General features: G+C 41.2%; 1 protein-coding gene across 10 annotated transcripts in view; it reads left to right on the top strand.

Annotated features, from left to right (window-relative positions):
• The window catches only part of CC1H2orf76 (chromosome C1 C2orf76 homolog), a 96,568-nt gene extending 78,166 nt beyond the window's left edge, over positions 1 to 18,402 (top strand). For 7 of the 10 annotated variants that reach the window (XM_047872242.1, XM_047872243.1, XM_047872249.1 and 4 more), the window contains 2 exons: positions 7,043 to 7,124; positions 15,240 to 15,442. In XM_047872242.1, coding sequence (XP_047728198.1) covers positions 7,043 to 7,124; positions 15,240 to 15,316 — 159 coding nt within the window. In that variant the 3' untranslated portion in view covers positions 15,317 to 15,442. Of the gene's footprint in view, positions 1 to 7,042; positions 7,125 to 7,917; positions 7,985 to 15,239; positions 15,443 to 16,263; positions 16,430 to 18,367 lie in introns of those variants that run through there. The other 3 variants (XR_007154987.1, XR_007154988.1, XM_047872240.1) reach the window with 3 other exon arrangements.
• Positions 18,403 to 19,651: the final 1,249 nt, after the last annotated feature.

Raw genomic sequence — 19,651 nt, 5'->3', positions numbered from 1 at the left:
ACCTTGTCTCTAAAATGTGGAGAATAGGAAGTTTGGGCTTGTTGTAGAGGGAGAAAAATATATACGTATACATATATGTGTGTGTGTGTGTGTATACATACATACATATGTGTGTATACATATGTGCATGTATACATACATATGTATACATACATACACACACGCACATATATATATATAATAAAGTTATAAGGAAACAATATGCTCTTTGAAAAGGTTGTGAAATAGAGTGATGTCATTCTCCATTCAGTGTTGCATTTTTACATTGTGGGACTTGTCCATATGATCGTACGATTAGGTACAAAGACCTGATTCGTAATATTCAAATACTCAATATCATGACATTTAAAAAAAAATCAGGAAATTTTCCTCTTGTAGTTGGAAATCTATTAGAATTGTTTCTTATGTTAAAAATGGTTTTTAAGTTTATTTATTTTGAGAGAGAGAGAGTGGAGCAGGGGCAGAGAGAGAGAGGGAGAGAGAGAATCCTGGGCAGGCTCCGTGCTGCCAGTGCAGAACCCACCATGGGACTTGAACTCATGAACTGTGAGATCATGACCTGAGCCGAAACTAAGAGTCTGATGCTTAACCAACTGAGCCACCCAGGAGCCTGTTTCTTATATTTTAAACACATGTTCCAACCTGGCATGTTATACAATTATACAATTGTTATACAACTAGAGCTTATCTTTCCAGTTGAACAATGTCTTTATTTAAAGAAATACAGTTGCGTTAGAATGTTTCTGGAATCTGGCTTTATAAATTTTCATCTAAGCCATAACCGTTCTAGTTAAGTACAGACTATATACCCCAGGGATGGTTCTTCCACGTTTCCTCTTCAGCTTTTTATAAGGAAAAGGGTTAATATATTTTTACAGATACAGATTTAAAACTTAAGAAAAACTTTACCCCAAAGCCCTCATTCGTGCTTTATCCAGCTTCCAGTCATTTTTCTCATTTCCCCATCTGCATTCTGTTTTCCGTTTTCTTTTTTTTTTTTTTTTTTTTAATTTTTTTTCAACGTTTATTTATTTTTGGGACAGAGAGAGACAGAGCATGAACGGGGGAGGGGGAGAGAGAGAGGGAGACACAGAATCGGAAACAGGCTCCAGGCTCCAAGCCATCAGCCCAGAGCCTGACGCGGGGCTCGAACTCACAGACCGCGAGATCGTGACCTGGCTGAAGTCGGACGCTTAACCGACTGCGCCACCCAGGCGCCCCTGTTTTCCATTTTCTGTTCCTCATCTGTGGGGCTTGTAAAGCAACCCTGGACCAGCGACCAGCCCATCAGTTTTCCAACAACCCAGCAACCCAGCTGTAGTTTTAGTCTCCTTCCTCAGCCAGAGGAAGAGACTTCCAACTGTCTTAATGACCTTGATCACAAAGGCATTTCCCCCATTTCCTCAATTTTCTACTTTTAGAGACTTCTTAATTACCAGGTATCTACAGAAATTTCTTCCCACTATTACAATGAAACTATCTGGATACCTTCCTGTGAGAGCCTCCTGTTTGGAGGAACCTACTGTTTGGAGCTCACAAGCTCAGTTTTTTGTTTTTTGTTTTTCCCAATGTTTACTTATTTTTGAGAGAGAGAGAGACAGAGCACCAGCAGGGGAGGGGCAGAGAGAGAGACGGGGGGAGACACAGAATCCAAAGCAGGCTCCAGACTCTGAGCTGTCAGCACAGAGCCCGACACAGGGCTTGAACCCATGAACTGCGAGATCATGATCTGAGCTGAACTCAGATGCTCAACCTACTGAGCCACCCAGGTGCCCCCTGAGCTCAGTTTTTGTTGAATGAATGAGTCAATCAATAGTACAGTGTAAATAATTACCGTAATATGATTCATGGTTATCAAGAAAATGTACCTGTGTGTGTATTATGGGGCTGTTTGTAAAGTCAGAATAATTCCTATTAAAGAGTTTTAAAATGAAAACTCTAGGGGCGCCTGGGTGGCTCAGTCGGTTGGGCGTCCGTCTTTGGCTCAGGTTATGATCTCGAGGTTCTTGGGTTTGGGCCCCACATTGGGCTCCGTGCTGACAGCTCAGAGCCTGGAGTCTGCTTTGGATTCTGTGTCTCCCTCTCTCTCTGTCCCTCCCCTACTTGTGCTCAAATAAATTCAAAAATAAATAAACATAAAAAAAATTTTTTTTTAAATAAAAACTCTAATTTCTCCTATTTTGTGAGTTTGGAACCCAGGTAACTACTCTTGTTAAAAGTTTATGAGAGGAGGGGCGCCTGGGTGGCGCAGTCGGTTAAGCGTCCGACTTCAGCCAGGTCACGATCTCACGGTCCGTGAGTTCGAGCCCCGCGTCAGGCTCTGGGCTGATGGCTCGGAGCCTGGAGCCTGTTTCCGATTCTGTGTCTCCCTCTCTCTCTGCCCCTCCCCCATTCATGCTCTGTCTCTCTCTGTCCCAAAAATAAAATAAACGTTGAAAAAAAAAATTAAAAAAAAAAAAAGTTTATGAGAGGAAGAAGTCATATCCTGCAAGACATTTTTTAAGAAATGTGCAAGATCTTTAAGAAGAAAACTTCAAAATGCTAGTGAGGGTTATTCAGTTGTCCAGGTCCATTGAACTGAACTCCCCTTAAGATCTTTGCATTTTATTTATGTGAAATTCTACCTCAATTTAACAACAACAACAAAAAAAATAGACACACCAAAAGGATCCAACATAAGACTTAAATGGAAATGCTTAGGGTATTTGAATAGGAAGATGCACCAGCTTGAAGATGTCTGTTTTCTCTTAGTTAACTTATGAATTTAATGTCACCCCAATAAAATACAGCAGCAGTTGTGTATATATATGAATTAAAGAAGCTGATTGTAATACTAATATGCAAAAAGTAAGAACAGTCAGGAAAAGGAAGAGAAAGGAGAGTGGCCAGCCCTGACATGTATTAGCCATATGATTAAACTAAAGTAAATAAAACAGCGTAGTACATGAACTGTTAGGTGAATGGCACAGAATTAAAAGTACAGAAAGAGACCCAAATATATATGGGAATTTAGTGTATAGTAAATTCAAAGCTGTAGAGAAAATATGGAGGATTCTGTAAGTGTTACTGGGACAACTGGGGAGACGTCCAGAAAACAGCTAAATTGAATCCGTATTCTTTTCTTCATGCCAAAAGAAATATCCATCGGGTTAATGACTTAAGTATGACAGTAGAGCCCACAGGTAAGAATGTAGATGAAACAGATTGAACATGGGTAGATCATTTGTTCACACCAGGTGATGGGTACGTGGAGGGTTCAGTATGCTGCTCGGTATACAGTGTATGTTTGAGATTCTCCATAATTAAAAGCTTAGAAGAAATGAAATTGATGAACATGTTTGAAGAAAATGTGAAATTTTAGAAGGAATTTTGGAATGAAGGCCGTTCTAAGTAAGATGTAGAAAACCCAGAAACTGTAAGAAAAATTGCTAAGTTTACTTCATGTATTTATTCAACAGGCATTCAGCACTTTTACTAGAAAAAAAAAAACATTATAAGAAAAAAATCAAGGAAGGAATGAACACTGGAGCAAAATTTTCTTTTTTTTCTTTTACTTTATTTTTGATTTTTTAAAATTTACATCCAAATTAGTTAGTATATAGTGAAGCAATGATTTCAGTAGATTCCTTAATGCCCCTTACCCATTTAGCCCATCCCCCCTCAACCCTTCCAGCAACCCTCAGTTTGTTCTCCATATTTATGAGTCTCTTTTGTTTGGAGCAAAATTTTCTAAGTTATATTACAGACAAGGCCTAATTTTCTTAGTGTGTGTGTGTGTGTGTGTGTGTGTGTGTGTGTGTGTGTGTATTACAATTCTATTTAAAAAATTATCATTTGAGGGGCATCTGGCTGGCTCAGAACAGCATGTAACTCTTGATCTCGGGGTTATGAGTTCAAGTCCCATGTTGGGTATAGAGATTACTTAAAAATAAAGTCTTTTTAAAAAAATTATCCTCTGAGCCCATTAAAAAACAAAATATTTATGGCTTTACTCAAAATAAATACAAATTAAGACTGCACATAATCTTCATCTGTTAGGTTGCCAAAGATCAGACGGTGTTGATAATACGCCGTGTCAGGGGGGCTGTGAGAAACAGGTACTCTCAGCAATTGGTAGAGTTCCTGTAAAGTGGTACCACTTCTGTGAAGCATAATTTAGCAATATCTGCCAGAAAAAAAATTGTGTGTATTCTCTGACCCAACGGTTCTACTTCTAGGAATTTATCTTACATCTAAAACTTGTGCAAAATCTATCTTCGCCATAAAACTTGTATGTATGCAAAATGACACACGTATGAGAGGTTATTTGTTGCAGGGTTCTTTACGGTGGCAAGAGATGGAAACAATCTAATGGCCATCAGTGAGGACAGAGTGTGTGTATGTGTGTTTGTGTCTCTTCAGTGGAATACCCTGCAGCCTTGCTAAATTATGAGGCATCTCATATAGCGATTTGGAATGATTTTAAGCTATGTTTTAAGAGAAAAAAGCAAAGTCTTAGAATATAGCGTACAATGTGCTGTTATTTGTTTGAAAAATCTTACATGCACATTTCTGCCTGCATGAACATATACAGAGACAGTGTCTGGAAGGATACACCAGAATTAGTAGAAGTTATTTGTAGGAGAACTGGGCACCTGGTAGACAGGGATTGGAAGGAGACGTACTTTACACTCCATCCATATGCACTTGGAGAATTTTGTATTATGAGTATGTTACCTATTCTAAAATGATTTGTTTTAAATAACATTCCCCCTCTCCCCGCCCCCCCCCCCCCCTCGCCGCCACCCGTTTAATCTCTGTGCTCTGGAGATCAAGCCCTGTGCCCTCTAGTAGGTGAAGTTGTGAACTGTGGAGCATGGCTTCTGGGCCTTCTATTTTGGCTGCTGGAGTGGCCTTTCTGTTGACTCTCCCTCTTAACCATATTCTAGAAATAGACTATGTTGCTAAGCAGCTGCATTCTGGTTGACAAGTGGACTGTGTGTTCATCTCTGTGTGCTTTTTGGGGGCAGATATCAACTCCAAGTCTTCTCCTATAGTTATAATATTTAACTGGATTTGTAAAAAAAAAAAAAAAAAAAAAAGAAAAATCATTGGAGGACAGATTCATCCACTACCACCTGAAACCTCATCGTGAAAGGTTACAGTCAATATCACATGGGATCAAGTTAATATGACATGGGATCATGTGTTTACTCGATAGGGCAAGGTTTTTAGATACATGGAGGTAAGCTTGTTTTTCCCTGAAGTCAAGCTGGCCAGAGCTCAGGTTTCAGTTCCATGTACTCTGGGTCTGTTTCGTAACCTCTCTGTTTCTTGAAATACTGTGAGGATGAGATGATGATGATGGTGATGGTAGTGGCGGTGATGATCGTGGTGGTGGCGGTGGCGGCGATGATGATGGTGGTGATGATGATGATAATGGTGGTGGTGATGATCATGGTGGTGGTTGTGATGTGATGATGGTGGTGGTGGCAGTGGTGGTGGTGATGATGATGATAATGGTGGTGGTGATGATGGTGATGGTAGTGATTATGATGATGGTGGTAGTTGTGGCGATGATGGTGGTGGTGGTGGCAATGATAATGATGGTGATGGTGGTGATGATGATGGTGGTGGTAATGATGGTGGTGGTGGTGATGATGGTGGTGGTGGTGATGATGATGGTGGTGGTGGTGATGATGGTGGTGGTGGTAGTGATGATGATGGTAGTGGTTGTGGCGATGATGATAATGATGATGGTGGTGGTGATGATGATAATGATGGTGGTGGTGATGATGGTGGTGGTGGTGATGGTGGTGGTCATGATGATGATGATGGTGGCAGTGGTTGTGGCAATGATGATGGTGGTGGTGATGATGGTGGTGGTGGTGGTGATGATGATGGTGGTAGTCGTTATGGCAATGATGGTGGTGGTGGTGATAATGGTGATGATGATGATGGTAGTGATGATGGTGGTAGTGGTTGTGGCGATGATGATAATGATGATGGTGGTGGTGATAATGATGGTGGTGGTGGTGGTGGTGATGATGATGGTGGTAGTGGTTGTGGCAATGATGATGGTGGTGGTGGTGGTGGTGGTGGTGATGATGATGATGGTGGTGGTAGTCGTTGTGGCGATGATGATGATGGTGATGATGATGGTGGTGGTGATGATGGTGGTGGTGGTTGTGGCGATGATGATGATGATAATGGTAGTGGTGGTGGTGATGATGGTGATAGTGGTCTCCTGGAATACTGTGAGGATGAGATGATGATGATGATGATAATGGTGGTGGTGGTGGTAATGATGGTGATGGTGGTCTCCTGGAATACTGTGAGGATGAGATGATGATGATGATGATGATGATGATGATGACGACGATGACGACAGCAACAACAGAATAGCAGCAGCTAACGTGGAGAGTCCTTGCTCTGTGACGGATAACCTATTGATGGTTTCATCTCATTTCATCTTCACCACAGGGCAAAAGAGAAGATTCCTTCCTCTCCCCTTTTCTACAAAGGAGGAAACTAAGTCTTGGAGAGGCTGTGTAGTTTGTTGAGAACACACAGCGGGGCATTGGTGGAAACCAAATTTTTTTTTTTTTATTTTTTTTTTCTTTCAACGTTTATTTATTTTTGGGACAGAGAGAGACAGAGCATGAACGGGGGAGGGGCAGAGAGAGAGGGAGACACAGAATCTGAAACAGGCTCCAGGCTCTGAGCCATCAGCCCAGAGCCCGACGCGGGGCTCGAACTCACGGACCGCGAGATCGTGACCTGGCTGAAGTCGGACACCTAACCGACTGCGCCACCCAGGCGCCCCAGAAACCAAATTTTAATCTGGACCTGGTGCCAAAGCCCTGTGCTCCCCAGCCCTTGCGGAGCGAGCACACATAATGGGTGCTCACATGTGTGTGCTTCTGCCCTGTCGGTGGTGGGAACAGCATGTGACTCCGGTTATTGCCGTGACCCAGGGTGACAATCCTGTGTCTTCGAGAAGTCTTACCAAACACAAAGCACCTATAAGTACTGGTAAGATGCAGGTTTTCTTTCTTTCCAGACGAATGAGCTTGTGTTGAGTTTGGAAGATGACGACAGACTCATGCTGAAGGAAGACAGCACGCTGCGAGCCGCTGGAATCGGTAAGCGAGAGGGGCCCTGCGGTCCTGGAGGGGCGCTGGCTCCCCCAGCCTCTCTGCTGACGCCCGGCTGATGTTTGGATAACTCACGGCAAAGTAAATGCTACCCTGGGTGCTCTTTACACTCCCTGATAATTATTCAGAGGAGGAGGACGAGAATGATGTACATTCAGATCATTTGACTGAGGGCAGGAGATATCTGCTCTCCAAATGTGCAGAATGCAAATAGTTCTTTTCAGCAGGTATGCTCAGAATTCTGCTGAGAGTTATTTTAAGTGATTGACAGGTTATTACTCACTTAATAACCTACTTTTATCAGCATCATTTGAACTGACGGTTTGAGAGAAACGGACCTGGTAGAAGTAACGTGGAATAATGAAGTAAGATGTTGTTTGTATAACGTGCAGTGCAGTTTCTAATAGTCTTCTGGATCACTCAGGGCCACCAAGCCGTGGAATTTCAAGCAGGAGCCTAGTGTGTGCGGTTGAAAAGGGGCCCCACCTAGCTCTTCAACCTGCGTGTGGTTCTGTTTTAAAGAAATACCATGTGACATGTTTTGTGACCATTAGATGTCACTCTAATTCTGTGTATGTACACCTAAAGATCACCTGGCAATAGCAGTGAAGATTTTCAGAGGTGTGAGCAGTTAAAGGCACTATGCCTCTGACGTACCTCTGCGGTCAGTGACTCTAATGAAACAGCACAGATCACACTTCCTTCATAATTATTTACATGTACTGGTTAAGGGGTACTCTAAGTGAGGTCCCTGTTAGGAAGCTTTCCATCTTTTTGGCAGGTGTTCTCTTGAGTCATTTTAGTGACATATGTCAGGAATTCAGTTTCGAAGGATCCGTGTGGCTAAGGTAAGTTCCTGACATGTCTTCTCATTTAAGTAGGATTTTGAATAGCATGTTACAAAATCTTAGACTGACTTTCCCTGTTTGTTTCCACTATTAGCTGGATTTAGTGTCTTTTCATATTATAAATAGGTAAGATTGCTATTGTTTGAAAACACGGTTTTTATTTTGGCATTTATTTCTTCAAATGCTATTATATTATTACAGCAAGTGGCACCTGTGTTATTGACGCATACAGCACCTAGAAGTTAGCCCCGCTTGTTACTAACGCATAAAGCTGTAATTATTATAACAGATTGCTGTGGTATTAATGTACGGATTGAAAGTTCCATGGAAAAGATCAGAAGCAAACTAAAAAAGAAGTCACAGTTCGCAATACGATACAGTTTTGACATCTCACATAAGTGGGGAAAGAGTGAATTAGCCAGAAAATGATGTCAGGCCCATTGCCAAAGCATTCAGGAAAATAAAATTTAAATCCTTATCTCAATCTTTATTCCAAAATAAGTTGTGGATTGATTAAATGTCACAATGTAAAAAAAAATTTTTTTAAATAAAATGTAGCTTAGTAATTTCATAATCATGGGGAGAAGAGCTCTCCAAGCATGACTTTGAAGGCAGAGCCATAAATCGGGGCGAAATGATATATTTGACCACGTAAAAACGAAAAATTGTAAACAGAGTTAAAGCAGGAGCACCAAACTATGAAAAAATACTTTGTATATGACAAAAAAGTTATTAGCCTGAATTGATAAAAGCTCTTATAATTAGCTTGAAAAAGATAAGAAATCCTACTGGTGGAAGAAATAGCTAACATATGAAAAATAGTTCAGCCTTATTAGTCCTGAGAGAGAGAGATACATGATGATAGATGCTATTTTATGTAGCAATAGTAATCTAGTGGTTAAGAATTAGAGACTGGAGCCAGAGCGCTTGGGTTTACAACCTCATTCTGCCACTTACTGGCTGGGTGACCTTGGACAAGTACCAATTTGTTATTTATTATTTCTTTTAAACATTAAAAAACATTTGTAAAAAATATTTATTTTTGAGAAATAGAGCACGAGCAGGGGAGGGGCAGAGAGAGAGGGAGACACAGAATCCGAAGCTGGCTCCAGGCTCCAAGCTGTCAGCATACAGCCTGACATGGGGCTCGAACCCATGAACCGTGAAATCATGACCCGAGCCAAAGTCGGCCGCTTAACCAACTGAGCTGCCCAGGCTCCCTGACAAGTAGTGGTTTCAAGACTAGCAGACATGAAGAAAAGTGGTAGTATCCAAGAGAATGTTGGGAAGTGGATGCTCTTTTGTACTACTCTTGGGAATGTATATTACCTCTAACTTCCTGTAGGTCAGTTTGGCCAATGAGACTTTCTCACTCCTTAACTTTGTCTTGTATCTGTTACCAGGCCAGCAGGAGTACGCTTCCTCAAACTCTGTGACTCCCCGGAGGTTGAGATGTGCCTTCAGAGGGGTGGCAGGGGTTCTCTCACCTTCCCTGTTTGTGAAATCACTGGTGTAGAGCTTTCTTTACTGAATGGAAATAGAATATATTGTGTGATACCATTACTGTTTAAAATATATGTTTACACATCTGTATGTGTATATGGAGAAAAGATCATGTAACAAAATTTTAGAAATGTTTCTTCGGGTGGTGGCACTTTAAACAATTGATTTTTTTTTTCCTCTCCATATTGTCTAATTGTTCTTGTAGTGGAAAATTTTTACACAGTTCACATATACTTAATGTGTAAATTAAGAAACCAATTTTAAAGAATAGACTCCTGAAAATTGGTTTGAGTGAGGGCTCTGCATTTCACTTATTTTGTGACCTTTGGGAAGGCATTTAGTGTTTTTGAATGTTCTGATCTCTGTAACACAAAACAGAACCAATTAGACCTGTGTCAGACTGTTGTCTTAAGAGTTGAATGAAAAAAAATCTATGAAAGCATCTGGAACGATGTCCGTAGAGACCGTCAGAAATACTTGTTTGGAAACCATTTTGGAGAAGGCAGTTGGCAAATGTGAGTTGTTGGTTTAATTGTCATTAATCTCAGACTCCTGTATGGGCACCTGGGTGGCTCAGTCGGTTATGTGTCCGACTTCGGCTCAGATCATGATCTCACAGTTTGTGAGTTCGAGCCCCACGTCAGGCTCTGTGCTGACAGCTCGGAACCTGGAGCCTGCTTTGGATTCTGTGTCTCCCTTTGTCTCTACCCCTCCCCTGCACAAGCTCGCTTGCGTGTGCGCTCTCTCTCTCTCTCAAAAAGTAAACAAATAAACATTAAGAAAAATTAAAAAAAACCTTTCAGACTCATGTAATGAACCACCTGTGAAGGTAAGCATCAAATCCACCTTTTTGTCATTCCTGTTTTAAAGCCATGGGTCTTTGGGGAGAATCAGATCCTTTCCACGAGTCCCAGGGTGGTACAAGAACCTTGCAAGCCCCTAGCCCTGCTCAGGGGTGACGCTAGGCCCAGCCTGAGTGGCTCTCCTGTCCCACAACGTCCCTCCATGTTGCCTGGGGCCGTGTAGCTGTACCCTGGAGAAGCTTCATTTAACACCTAGAGGAGGAGGCGACGGGCCCTGGAGACCAACCAAAAATTCTACGTGGGAGTAGAGTTGTAAAAACGACCCTTGAAGTGTGCGACTTTTCTAGGGAATTGCCGCTCCCTCAGTGCTGTGTCTGGTTAGGTTTTTAAGAGGTTTAAGGGAAAAATTCGAAGTCGTCCCTCTCCCTTTGTACCACTTGATCTTGCTGTAGAGCTGTCACTCTGCCATCACAGCCAGTTGCCATGGGAATAATGCCAATGTAACAAATTTATCATTATGACTTTTCTGCAGAATTCATGAAAGGGAAAGAAGGACTGTGTGTGTGGAGGGGAAATTAGGGGAACAAACTTGTTTGAAGATCTCTTTTCTCACGGAGAAATTCTCCAGTTCCTGCTCCGACCTTTCATCTGCATTGCAGATCCCAATTGTATATTCTGCGCCTGACGTCAGGGCAAATTTTCGCTTGCGGACTCAGAGCTAAAAGACAGAAGTAAAAAGATTTGCTTTTTGGAAGGAAGAAGAAAGCTTGGCTCAGAACTGTTATTTGTAATCGAAAGATTTTTACCTTGTTATTAATGATTGTGGTTTTGTGCACTGATTCCCCTAAGTGGTAGATTTGCATGTAAGTATTTTGGGGGTATCTCTTTCCTTTTGCAACACTCTGCCACTATTATCTTTTGAGTCTTCTTTCCTTAGGAAAGAAATGGTGGCAGGGTAACTCTTTCCAACCAGTTGTGTTTTGATGGAAATATTTTAAGACAAGATAACAGTGGGCCAAACCAGAAGTGCTGATCTGAGGGAAGAGCTTGCGTAAAACCAGATCCTGTGATCCTTCCAAAGCTCCCTTGTGGTCTGTTTTCCTCCTGCATGTCACCTCTTGGTGCCTGCCCACGACCAGATCCCTGACCCTGTGCCCAGCACCTTCTGATGACCTCACACGTACAGCTGATATTGTGGGATTCTTTGGCTTCCATTCCTTTATCGGGCTCGTGTTTGATTTGTGTTTCCTGAAGGTTTGGGTCCCTTTCCCATTCTCTTCTGGGTAGTAATATCTTTGGGCGGACGTGCTCTCCTCCCTTGACAGCGCGGGAAGGGGGCTGTTCTGTACTTTAAACATCAACACAGTGATAGTCTGGTACTCAGGGAAGTAAGTGCTAGACCCAGGAAATTGGGCTTCCAGAGCAAGAGGTCTGGACTGTTTCCTTTCCCCCTCACCATTGTGGACATCACAGGCCTGTGTCCAGTCTGTCAAAGGTCAGATTTCTTTTACTATTCGTTTTCTTCAAACTGTAGCTTGAAACCCTCTCTGCCAGCTGATCTCAGGAACACCAGACGCTTGAAGCAAACATAAAATAAAAACCACTGTGTTTGGGAACTTTCTGCCGGATCCCTTTGGTGCAAAGTTAGAAATATAACTCAGCTGTGAGCACAGTTTTGAATGATTTGTACATTGGGATTTTGTGAATCTGGCAAGGGTAAGATGTATTCCTGGACCAGGAGAGAGGGCAGAACTTTGTCCTTTTGGTCTCAAATGGCCGCAGAAACCAAACCTCACTCTTCCCGTATTTTTGTGTGTGTGTGTGTGTGTGTGTGTGTGTGTGTGTGTGTGTGTGTGTATGTGTGTCCATAATCTGCACTTATTATCACATTACAGACTGCCTTAATCATTATCTGTCCCACAGAGTCAGCGCACAGGTCTCTGTCTCTCTTCTCAGACAACAATTACTGTGCCTTATGCTACATTGGTGTTGACTAGTACAGGCCAGGGAGTTTGAAACTGCAATAAATCCTTGTCGATGGATGAGTTTTTTGAAATAAGCTAGTTAAGGAGTTTAAGCAGATTGCCTTCAATTTTCCTTGAGATTTCACATTTAAAATTGGTTTTTCTTACATCCTTTTATGTAAAGTCATTATTATTTTCCTTTTAAAGGTGAACGTATATGGTGTCTGACCTGTTTGGACACATGGCATACAATTATTCATTTCATTTTCAAAGTTTGAATGTCCTGGCTTATGTTCATTTCAGCAAACTTGAAAGTCTGCATTAAAATGGTGCGTGGTATTTGAAGGATTCCTACTTGATATCATTTGATAGTAAGACAAAGGATGAACTGGCAATGTATTTATTGCGTTTTAGATTTTACATTCATTTCAGATCCACTTGCCAAGGCGCTGTGCACCCGAGTGCCCTGTCGCCTACAGCACATTTAATTTAAAATCAGGTGCCCTGGGGGACTGGCACACAGTAGCCTTCCCGAGGGTTCTTCTGGAGCCATTTTAAATAGAATTGGAGAAGCAAGAATTTAAGGGATGATGGTGCGAAAGGGTGATTATGGAGAGGTCTTGAAAATCTTTTGTAATTTGTTTTCATTTTAAATTCACAAGTAAATTTGCATCCTCAATACAGGAAATCGTTGTCTCAAACATTTTCAACAGAATTTTATTGATTTTAAAAAACATTCCATTTTGTTTGAGGACCACATTACTAAAGTTTACAATACATCTTAAGTCTTACTCTTTAATGTTCCGAGTAATCTGCTTTGAATTTGTGTCTTGTTTTCCAGTTTTTTAAGAGTATCAGTTTTACCAGCCTGAAGTTTTTGAGTGTAATCCATTTGTCAGTCTTGTTTTTTTTTTTTGAGGAAAAGTATTCATCTGGAAATAAAATCTTGATCTTAGGAGGATCTCATTTTGAGCCTGTATTATGGGAGAAGGCGTAAATACTTTAGATAAATAATGAGTTGATCTGTAAGTTAATTAAACCTGAGCAAACCTGCATGTCAAAACAAAAATGCTTCGTCAGTGTTTTCTTTACATCCGCTTATTCTGAACCTGTTACTGCGGTACTGAGGAACCATACGATGCATCCCTTTCTCAAAAGGGGTACAGATAAATGTCAGCTGCAGTAAGTGAAAACCGTAATTACAGTTAGTGTGTATTGAGCAAAGTGCTGTGTGGGCAAAGCACTGTGTAAAGTTCTGTATGTAAATAGCACATCCTAGATAACACTTTGCATTGTGATTATTAAGAACAGGGTGCCTTTTGCCCATTCTCCATTTGAAGAACGATTAGCATCGCTTGTAAATGATATAGGTCTACCTTTGAGCTTGCTTCACTTCAAAAAAGGAAACCCCGGGAGCTTTTTATAGAAAGGACAGACCCCAAAACATCTTCTCTTTGAATACTGAATTTTCTGAAGCCCCCTTGTCAACAGTTTACTGATTCCAAGTGCGGGGCCTCTTAGCCATTCTTTTAAAGGCTGTTTTCTTGTAAAATGTAGCTGTACGTGAGCTTCTGGTTTGCCTGGGCTGCATTTGTTTACAGCCCCTCCTCACCGATTCTCAGTTTCTCTCTGCCCACCTCCTCCCCACCCCCAGGCTCATTGTGCCGAGATTGTAATCTGATTTTCATCAAGATTCATCTTCACTTAATCTTGAAGATGCAGTGAGACTGGAATGAGGATCTGAGACTATGGGTGTCTTTATTTTCTTCTTTCCACATTTCTGTGTTTTCTGTAATGAGCACGGGCAACTCATGATTGAGAAACAATAAATTTGATATTCTTAAGACCAGCACTTTTTTTTTTTTTTAACTGAAGTGCTGTGCCAAGCTCCTTAATTTCATTCTTTTGTGGTAAATTCTAGCGATGAGATGAGTTTGGTAAACTAAGAGACCCGGGGGTGGTAATCCTTGGCATCTTTCCCTATTATCCTATTTATTTGGCTTGAAGAGTTTTACTTGTCTGTTTTTAGAGGATATGTTAATTGAGTGATCAGTATTCATTACAAATAATCTTGTCTGTTTTCTTGTCGAGATTCTGAAGGCCCTTTTGCTCTTTCTGTAAAAGCTAAGCAGACTGTATTAACTTCTGGTTTAATTTAAAAAACGAATGTGGAACTTGTTGGCGCACACCTTAAAGAATTGCATGTTTAATAATTGGAAGGCTTTCCATCAGATTTGTCTCCAGTCTGAATTAATAATGTTGCTGACTTATTGTTTTAGAAGACGGAGTCCTTGACCTGCTGGGTTGAAAGAATGTGACTGCTTTGCCCCTCTGTGGGTCCTTTAGCTGTGCTATATCCCCTGTGAATAATTAGAGGTGTTTGAAGGTATTGCGGTAGAAGCCAATTTGTGTCTTTCACTTTGCATATTGTTGAAGCCTCATGAATTAGTCATAAGCAGGCAAAAAATTAACTTCTTCAGACACATATTTTGATGGGTCATGAGGGAGAATGTAAAGTGATCTGTAAAGTATTCTACTGATCCTCTAAGTATTAAATTATTATACCTACAGGCTAATTTCAGAGAGAGAAAAAAAGAGCATTCTTCCTCCGCCTTCAGTAACTGAGCAGCAAATTTGGGGAAAAAAAAAATAAACGTTAATTTTCTAGGACTGTTAAGAGGTCTATAACATGAGCAATTTTATGGTTTCCTGGACACCAGAGTCTTGTACGAATTCTTGTTTTTAATTGTTTTCTTGGGTATTTTTTCTTTTTAATTTTAAATTATTCGAGTTCAGAATTCTTCCAACAACAACCGATACTTCTTGTTGATTTGATGAAATGTGAAACCAAACAAGTAGCTCATTTTTCTCACTTTCGGCGTCTGAAACACTGAATCAGAGTAATATGGATTTCAATACTTGCTTAAAAATCTAGTTTTACATTAACATTTTTTTTCCATTGTCTTTTTTTTTTTTTTTTTCCAGCTCATGAAACTGAAATTGCATTCTTCTGTGAAGAAGATTATAAGAACTACAAAGCTAATCCCATTTCATCCTGGTGAAAACCCTTTGGGGGCTCCCTTTTTGCATACCTGTCTTAAGCTCTTTATCCCACTAGTGAGTTTTTTTTTTTGAAATTGATAAATAAACCTAAAAAATTAATCGCAGGCTCTGCGATTTTTGCTGAAGTCTGTGGTGTTTTCTGTCCCTGCAGGTCTGTACTTTTTCTTTTTTTCTTGTTGTAAAATAATGTATTTATTTATGAGAAAAAAACATACGATTTTTTTTTTTAATTTTTTTTTTTTCAACGTTTATTTATTTTTTTGGGGGGACAGAGAGAGACAGAGCATGAACGGGGGAGGGGCAGAGAGAGAGGGAGACACAGAATCGGAAACAGGCTCCAGGCTCTGAGCCACCAGCCCAGAGCCCGACGCGGGGCTCGAACTCACGGAGTGCGAGATCGTGACCTGGCTGAAGTCGGACGCTCAACCGACTGCGCCACCCAGGCGCCCCCGATTTTTTTTTTTTTAAGTGAAAGAAATGGTTATCCAAAAATCATCATGGACGATTGGTTCTCTAGTCATAACTTATTTTTCTGAAATTAGGGATTATTTGGGTGGCTTGCATGTTGGGTTCCTTAAAAAGATTGGAAGATGGGGCGCCTGGGTGGCTCAGTCGGTTAAGCGTCCAACTTGAGATTCTCTCCCTGCCACTCTCTCTCTCTCTCTCTCTGCCCCTCCCCTACACGTGCTCTCTTGCATGTGTCCACCCTCTCTGTCTCTCAAATAATAAATTTCAAAAATATTTTTTTTAATAAAAAAAGAATTTAAGACTAAGGTCATTCTGTTCATTTTGTGTTCTTCCCATGGTTTCCATTAGAGCCACTGTGGACCGTTACCGTCTTTGGTTAGCAGAGATTATGAGTCTCTGATGACCACCAGTGGCATCCTTTTGGCCACAGTGAGAGGTTTTCTGATGTAAGAGTGTTTCTTTTCTTTTCATATTTCAGCCCACACAAATAACACGACTGATTTCCCACCCCCCGAGCTGTGTTTCCTTACTTCAGGAGCAAACTATAATAGAACCAAACTCATTTCTTTGGAGAGAAAAGGTAGCAGGATGTTTGCACTTCTGGAAGAAAATTGTTCACTGAGAACAAGTCTAAGTCATGGAAGGTACATTTTTTTCAAAATAATATAATACTCTGGGTTCCCTATAATGGCTACTACCAGTTCCTAAAGAGTCCTGATTTCAAAGGGGCCTCTCGGACAGCATGTGGATCTAATGAGAACTCCTACGAAGTTAGTCGGCCCTAGAATTATTCCAAGAACCCTCAAAATTGCTAGTAGGACAAATTGGTTTCATTGTGGTAGAGGCCAACTTAAAAAAAAAATCAGCTTTGAAAGTCTGATTAACATAATCAAAATATGGTTTTTTGGGGCTTGTTGAAAGATTTAGTATAGTAGAGCCTTATTTAAAAGAGAAAGTTTATTCATGGTTTCATTCATTAAAAAAGGGCTGAATGGACCAATGACCCAGGCTCCCGAGGAGTGAATAAACACTTAAATAAGACACAGTTTTTGCCTCAGCAAGTGGGGAAAGATATTTAAGCAAGTAATTTTAATATAGTAACAGTGGAAGCTGCCATGGGAACAATGATGATGGGATAGTTAGTTAATTCTATATTCTGTGCAGGCTTAGTTTTTATTTTTATTTATTTGTTTTTTTAAGTTTATTTTGAGAGAGCAGAGAGCTGGGGAGGGGTAGAGCGAGAATCCCAAGCAAGCTCCATGCTGTGAATATGGAGCCCGAAATAGGGCTCTGTCCCACAAACTGCAATCATGACCTGAGCCAAAAGTAAGAGTTGAACACTTAACCAACTGAGCCACCCAGGTGCCCTTGGTTAATTTTTATTTAAAAAAAATTTTTTTTAATGTTTATTTATTTTTGAGACAGAGGCAGAGCATGAACAGGGGAGGGTCAGAGAGAATGGGAGACACAGAATCTGAAACAAGGCTCCGGGCTCCGAGCTGTCAGCACAGAGCCCGACGCGGGGCTTGAACTCACGGACCGCGAGATCATGACCTGGGCTGAAGTCGGACGCTCAACCGACTGAGCCACCCAGGCGCCCCTAATTTTTATTTTAAAAGAAGTATCCATTGAGCTTTTTCTTAAAAGATTGAATAGGAATTTTTACTTAGTAGAAAATAAGGGAAAAGCTTTTAGGAAGAGGGACCAGCATGTATAAAGGCAAAATGCTGTTAAAGAACTTGGGATTTTCCGCAGGAAGTTACAGATTTCAATGTACTAGAGTGGAAGGCCCTTGCACCAGAGGGGAGGAAGAGAAGGCCAGAAGGGAGGTTGAGCTAGGCTTTATCTATCACGCTAAGGAGTTGGAACTTTACCTAGTAGGTAGTAGGGAGCCAATGGAAAGATTTAAACAGATAAATTATAGGACTAGATTCGTATTTTAGAAAGGGAGCTTTGGCCGCAGCATCTAGAAGGCAGAAAGACAGTTGTCATGGACCAGGCAAAAGTCTGGATGGCCTGACCTCCAGAGTTCGGCACAGGGGAAGGGGAGGGGAGGAGACTTTCTCGCGAGATAGTGTTGACATTTGGTCACGCGTTACATGGCAAGCATCTTGTGGGGTACTTTACATATATTATCTCATTCACTTTTTACCCCAGCTCTTCAGTCTAGATAGTATCATATCTATCTGTGGATAAAGAAATTGGGGCCCAGAGAGGTAAGGTAGTTCACCCAAAGTGATGCAGTCGTGTACAGTGGGATTGGACCTGGGTGTATCTTGAAGTCCTGACCTTGCCCTGTCAGCCCTGTGGCCTCCAGTTAGAGGTGTGGGGTGGAGGGACTGGGGGAATCTGGGGCTTGGTGAGGGCTGGGTGTGGAGGGTGTAGCAGAAGGAGGAGTGGGGACTTGGTGATTCTTGCCGGAGCCAGTGGCTGGCTTGATGGCGAGGGCGTTGACCCAAGTAGGGGATTTGGTGAGGAGAAGAACAGGTTAGAGCGCATTACATTTGCTCATTTTGCACTCAGTTTACACACCAGTTTTTCATTTTTTTTTAATGTTTTTTATGTTTATTCGTTTTTGAAAGACAGAGACAGAGCACAAGCAGGGGTGGCGTAGAGAGAGAGGGGGACACAGACTCTGAAGCAGGCTCCAGGCTCCGAGCTGTCAGCACAGAGCCCGATGCGGGGCTCGAACCCATGAACCTCGAAATCATGACCTGAGCGGAAGTCAGATGCTCAACCGACTGAGCCACCCAGGCGCCCCGAGTTTTTCTTTTCTAAGAAAAATGAAGCCTTTTTTTTTTTTACCTGTATATTTTCTTTTTTAACAAATAATGCAAAAAGATGCATACAAAGTCCTTTGTTTTGGTGTGTATTTTCCTGATTAGACAGTTACATATAGTTATAAACACAGGTGTGGAAATCAAAACTAGAAATGTCTTATGACTGAAGAGGGCTTTTACCAGGAATGGAAGATTGGTTCAAAACTACAGAAAACCTATCAAAGTAATTCACAAAATCTGTAGATTACAGGAGAAAGAAATTACACTTCTCTCAGTAGCTGCCAAAAAAGCATTTGATGATCTGCAACCCCGGGCATAAGTGAAAGGCAGGAAAAGGATGTGCCCTTCGCTTAGCGAAAGTTGTCCACAGAGAACCCGCTTACTGGACAAGTGTTCTAGGCAGACCTATCAGAGAAGATGCAGGACCAAGGTGACCACTGCTGCTGGGACTATCCAGAATTGTTCCGCGGGTCTTGTTGTAGCCAATACAATAAGAAAAGTGATAAGGAGCACAGATACTGGAGAGGAGGAGGTAAACCATCCCTTTGCAGACAACAGGATTCCAAGCGTATCAAGTGACACATTAGGAGAAGTAACGAGAGACTTCCAGAGCACCTGATGACCAACCTACTGAGACGTGTGCACACAATGTTCCTAGAGGATATAAGAGACCTAAGCGAAGAGGGATCACATGTTCATAGATGGAAACCCCGGTGTCATAAAGACGTAGGTTTGTACCGAACCTGTAACTTAGTGTAACCTCCATCAAAACCCCCAAGGATTTATATTGGCATTTGACAAACTGGCTTAGAGATTTTATTTGGAAAAGGAAATATGTGAAAAGAGCCACGATCAACTGAAAAAGCAAAAAGGAAGGGGGGTTACCCACCAGGTGTCAAAATATGCTTTAAAGGTGTATAATTAAAACAACTGGGGAGTGATAACAGAAATAGACCAAAAAAAAAAAAAAAAAAAGAATAACAAGTAAAACTAATGTATGTGGAAACTTAGTATATAATAAATGTATTTGTAAGAAAAGAAGGATAATTATATGCTAACTAATTTGGATGTAAATTTAAAAAAATG

Source organism: Prionailurus viverrinus, chromosome C1, assembly GCF_022837055.1.
Source record: "Prionailurus viverrinus isolate Anna chromosome C1, UM_Priviv_1.0, whole genome shotgun sequence".
In the NCBI taxonomy this organism is placed as follows: domain Eukaryota; kingdom Metazoa; phylum Chordata; class Mammalia; order Carnivora; family Felidae; genus Prionailurus; species Prionailurus viverrinus.
This window is presented reverse-complemented; position numbering and strand designations above follow the sequence as displayed.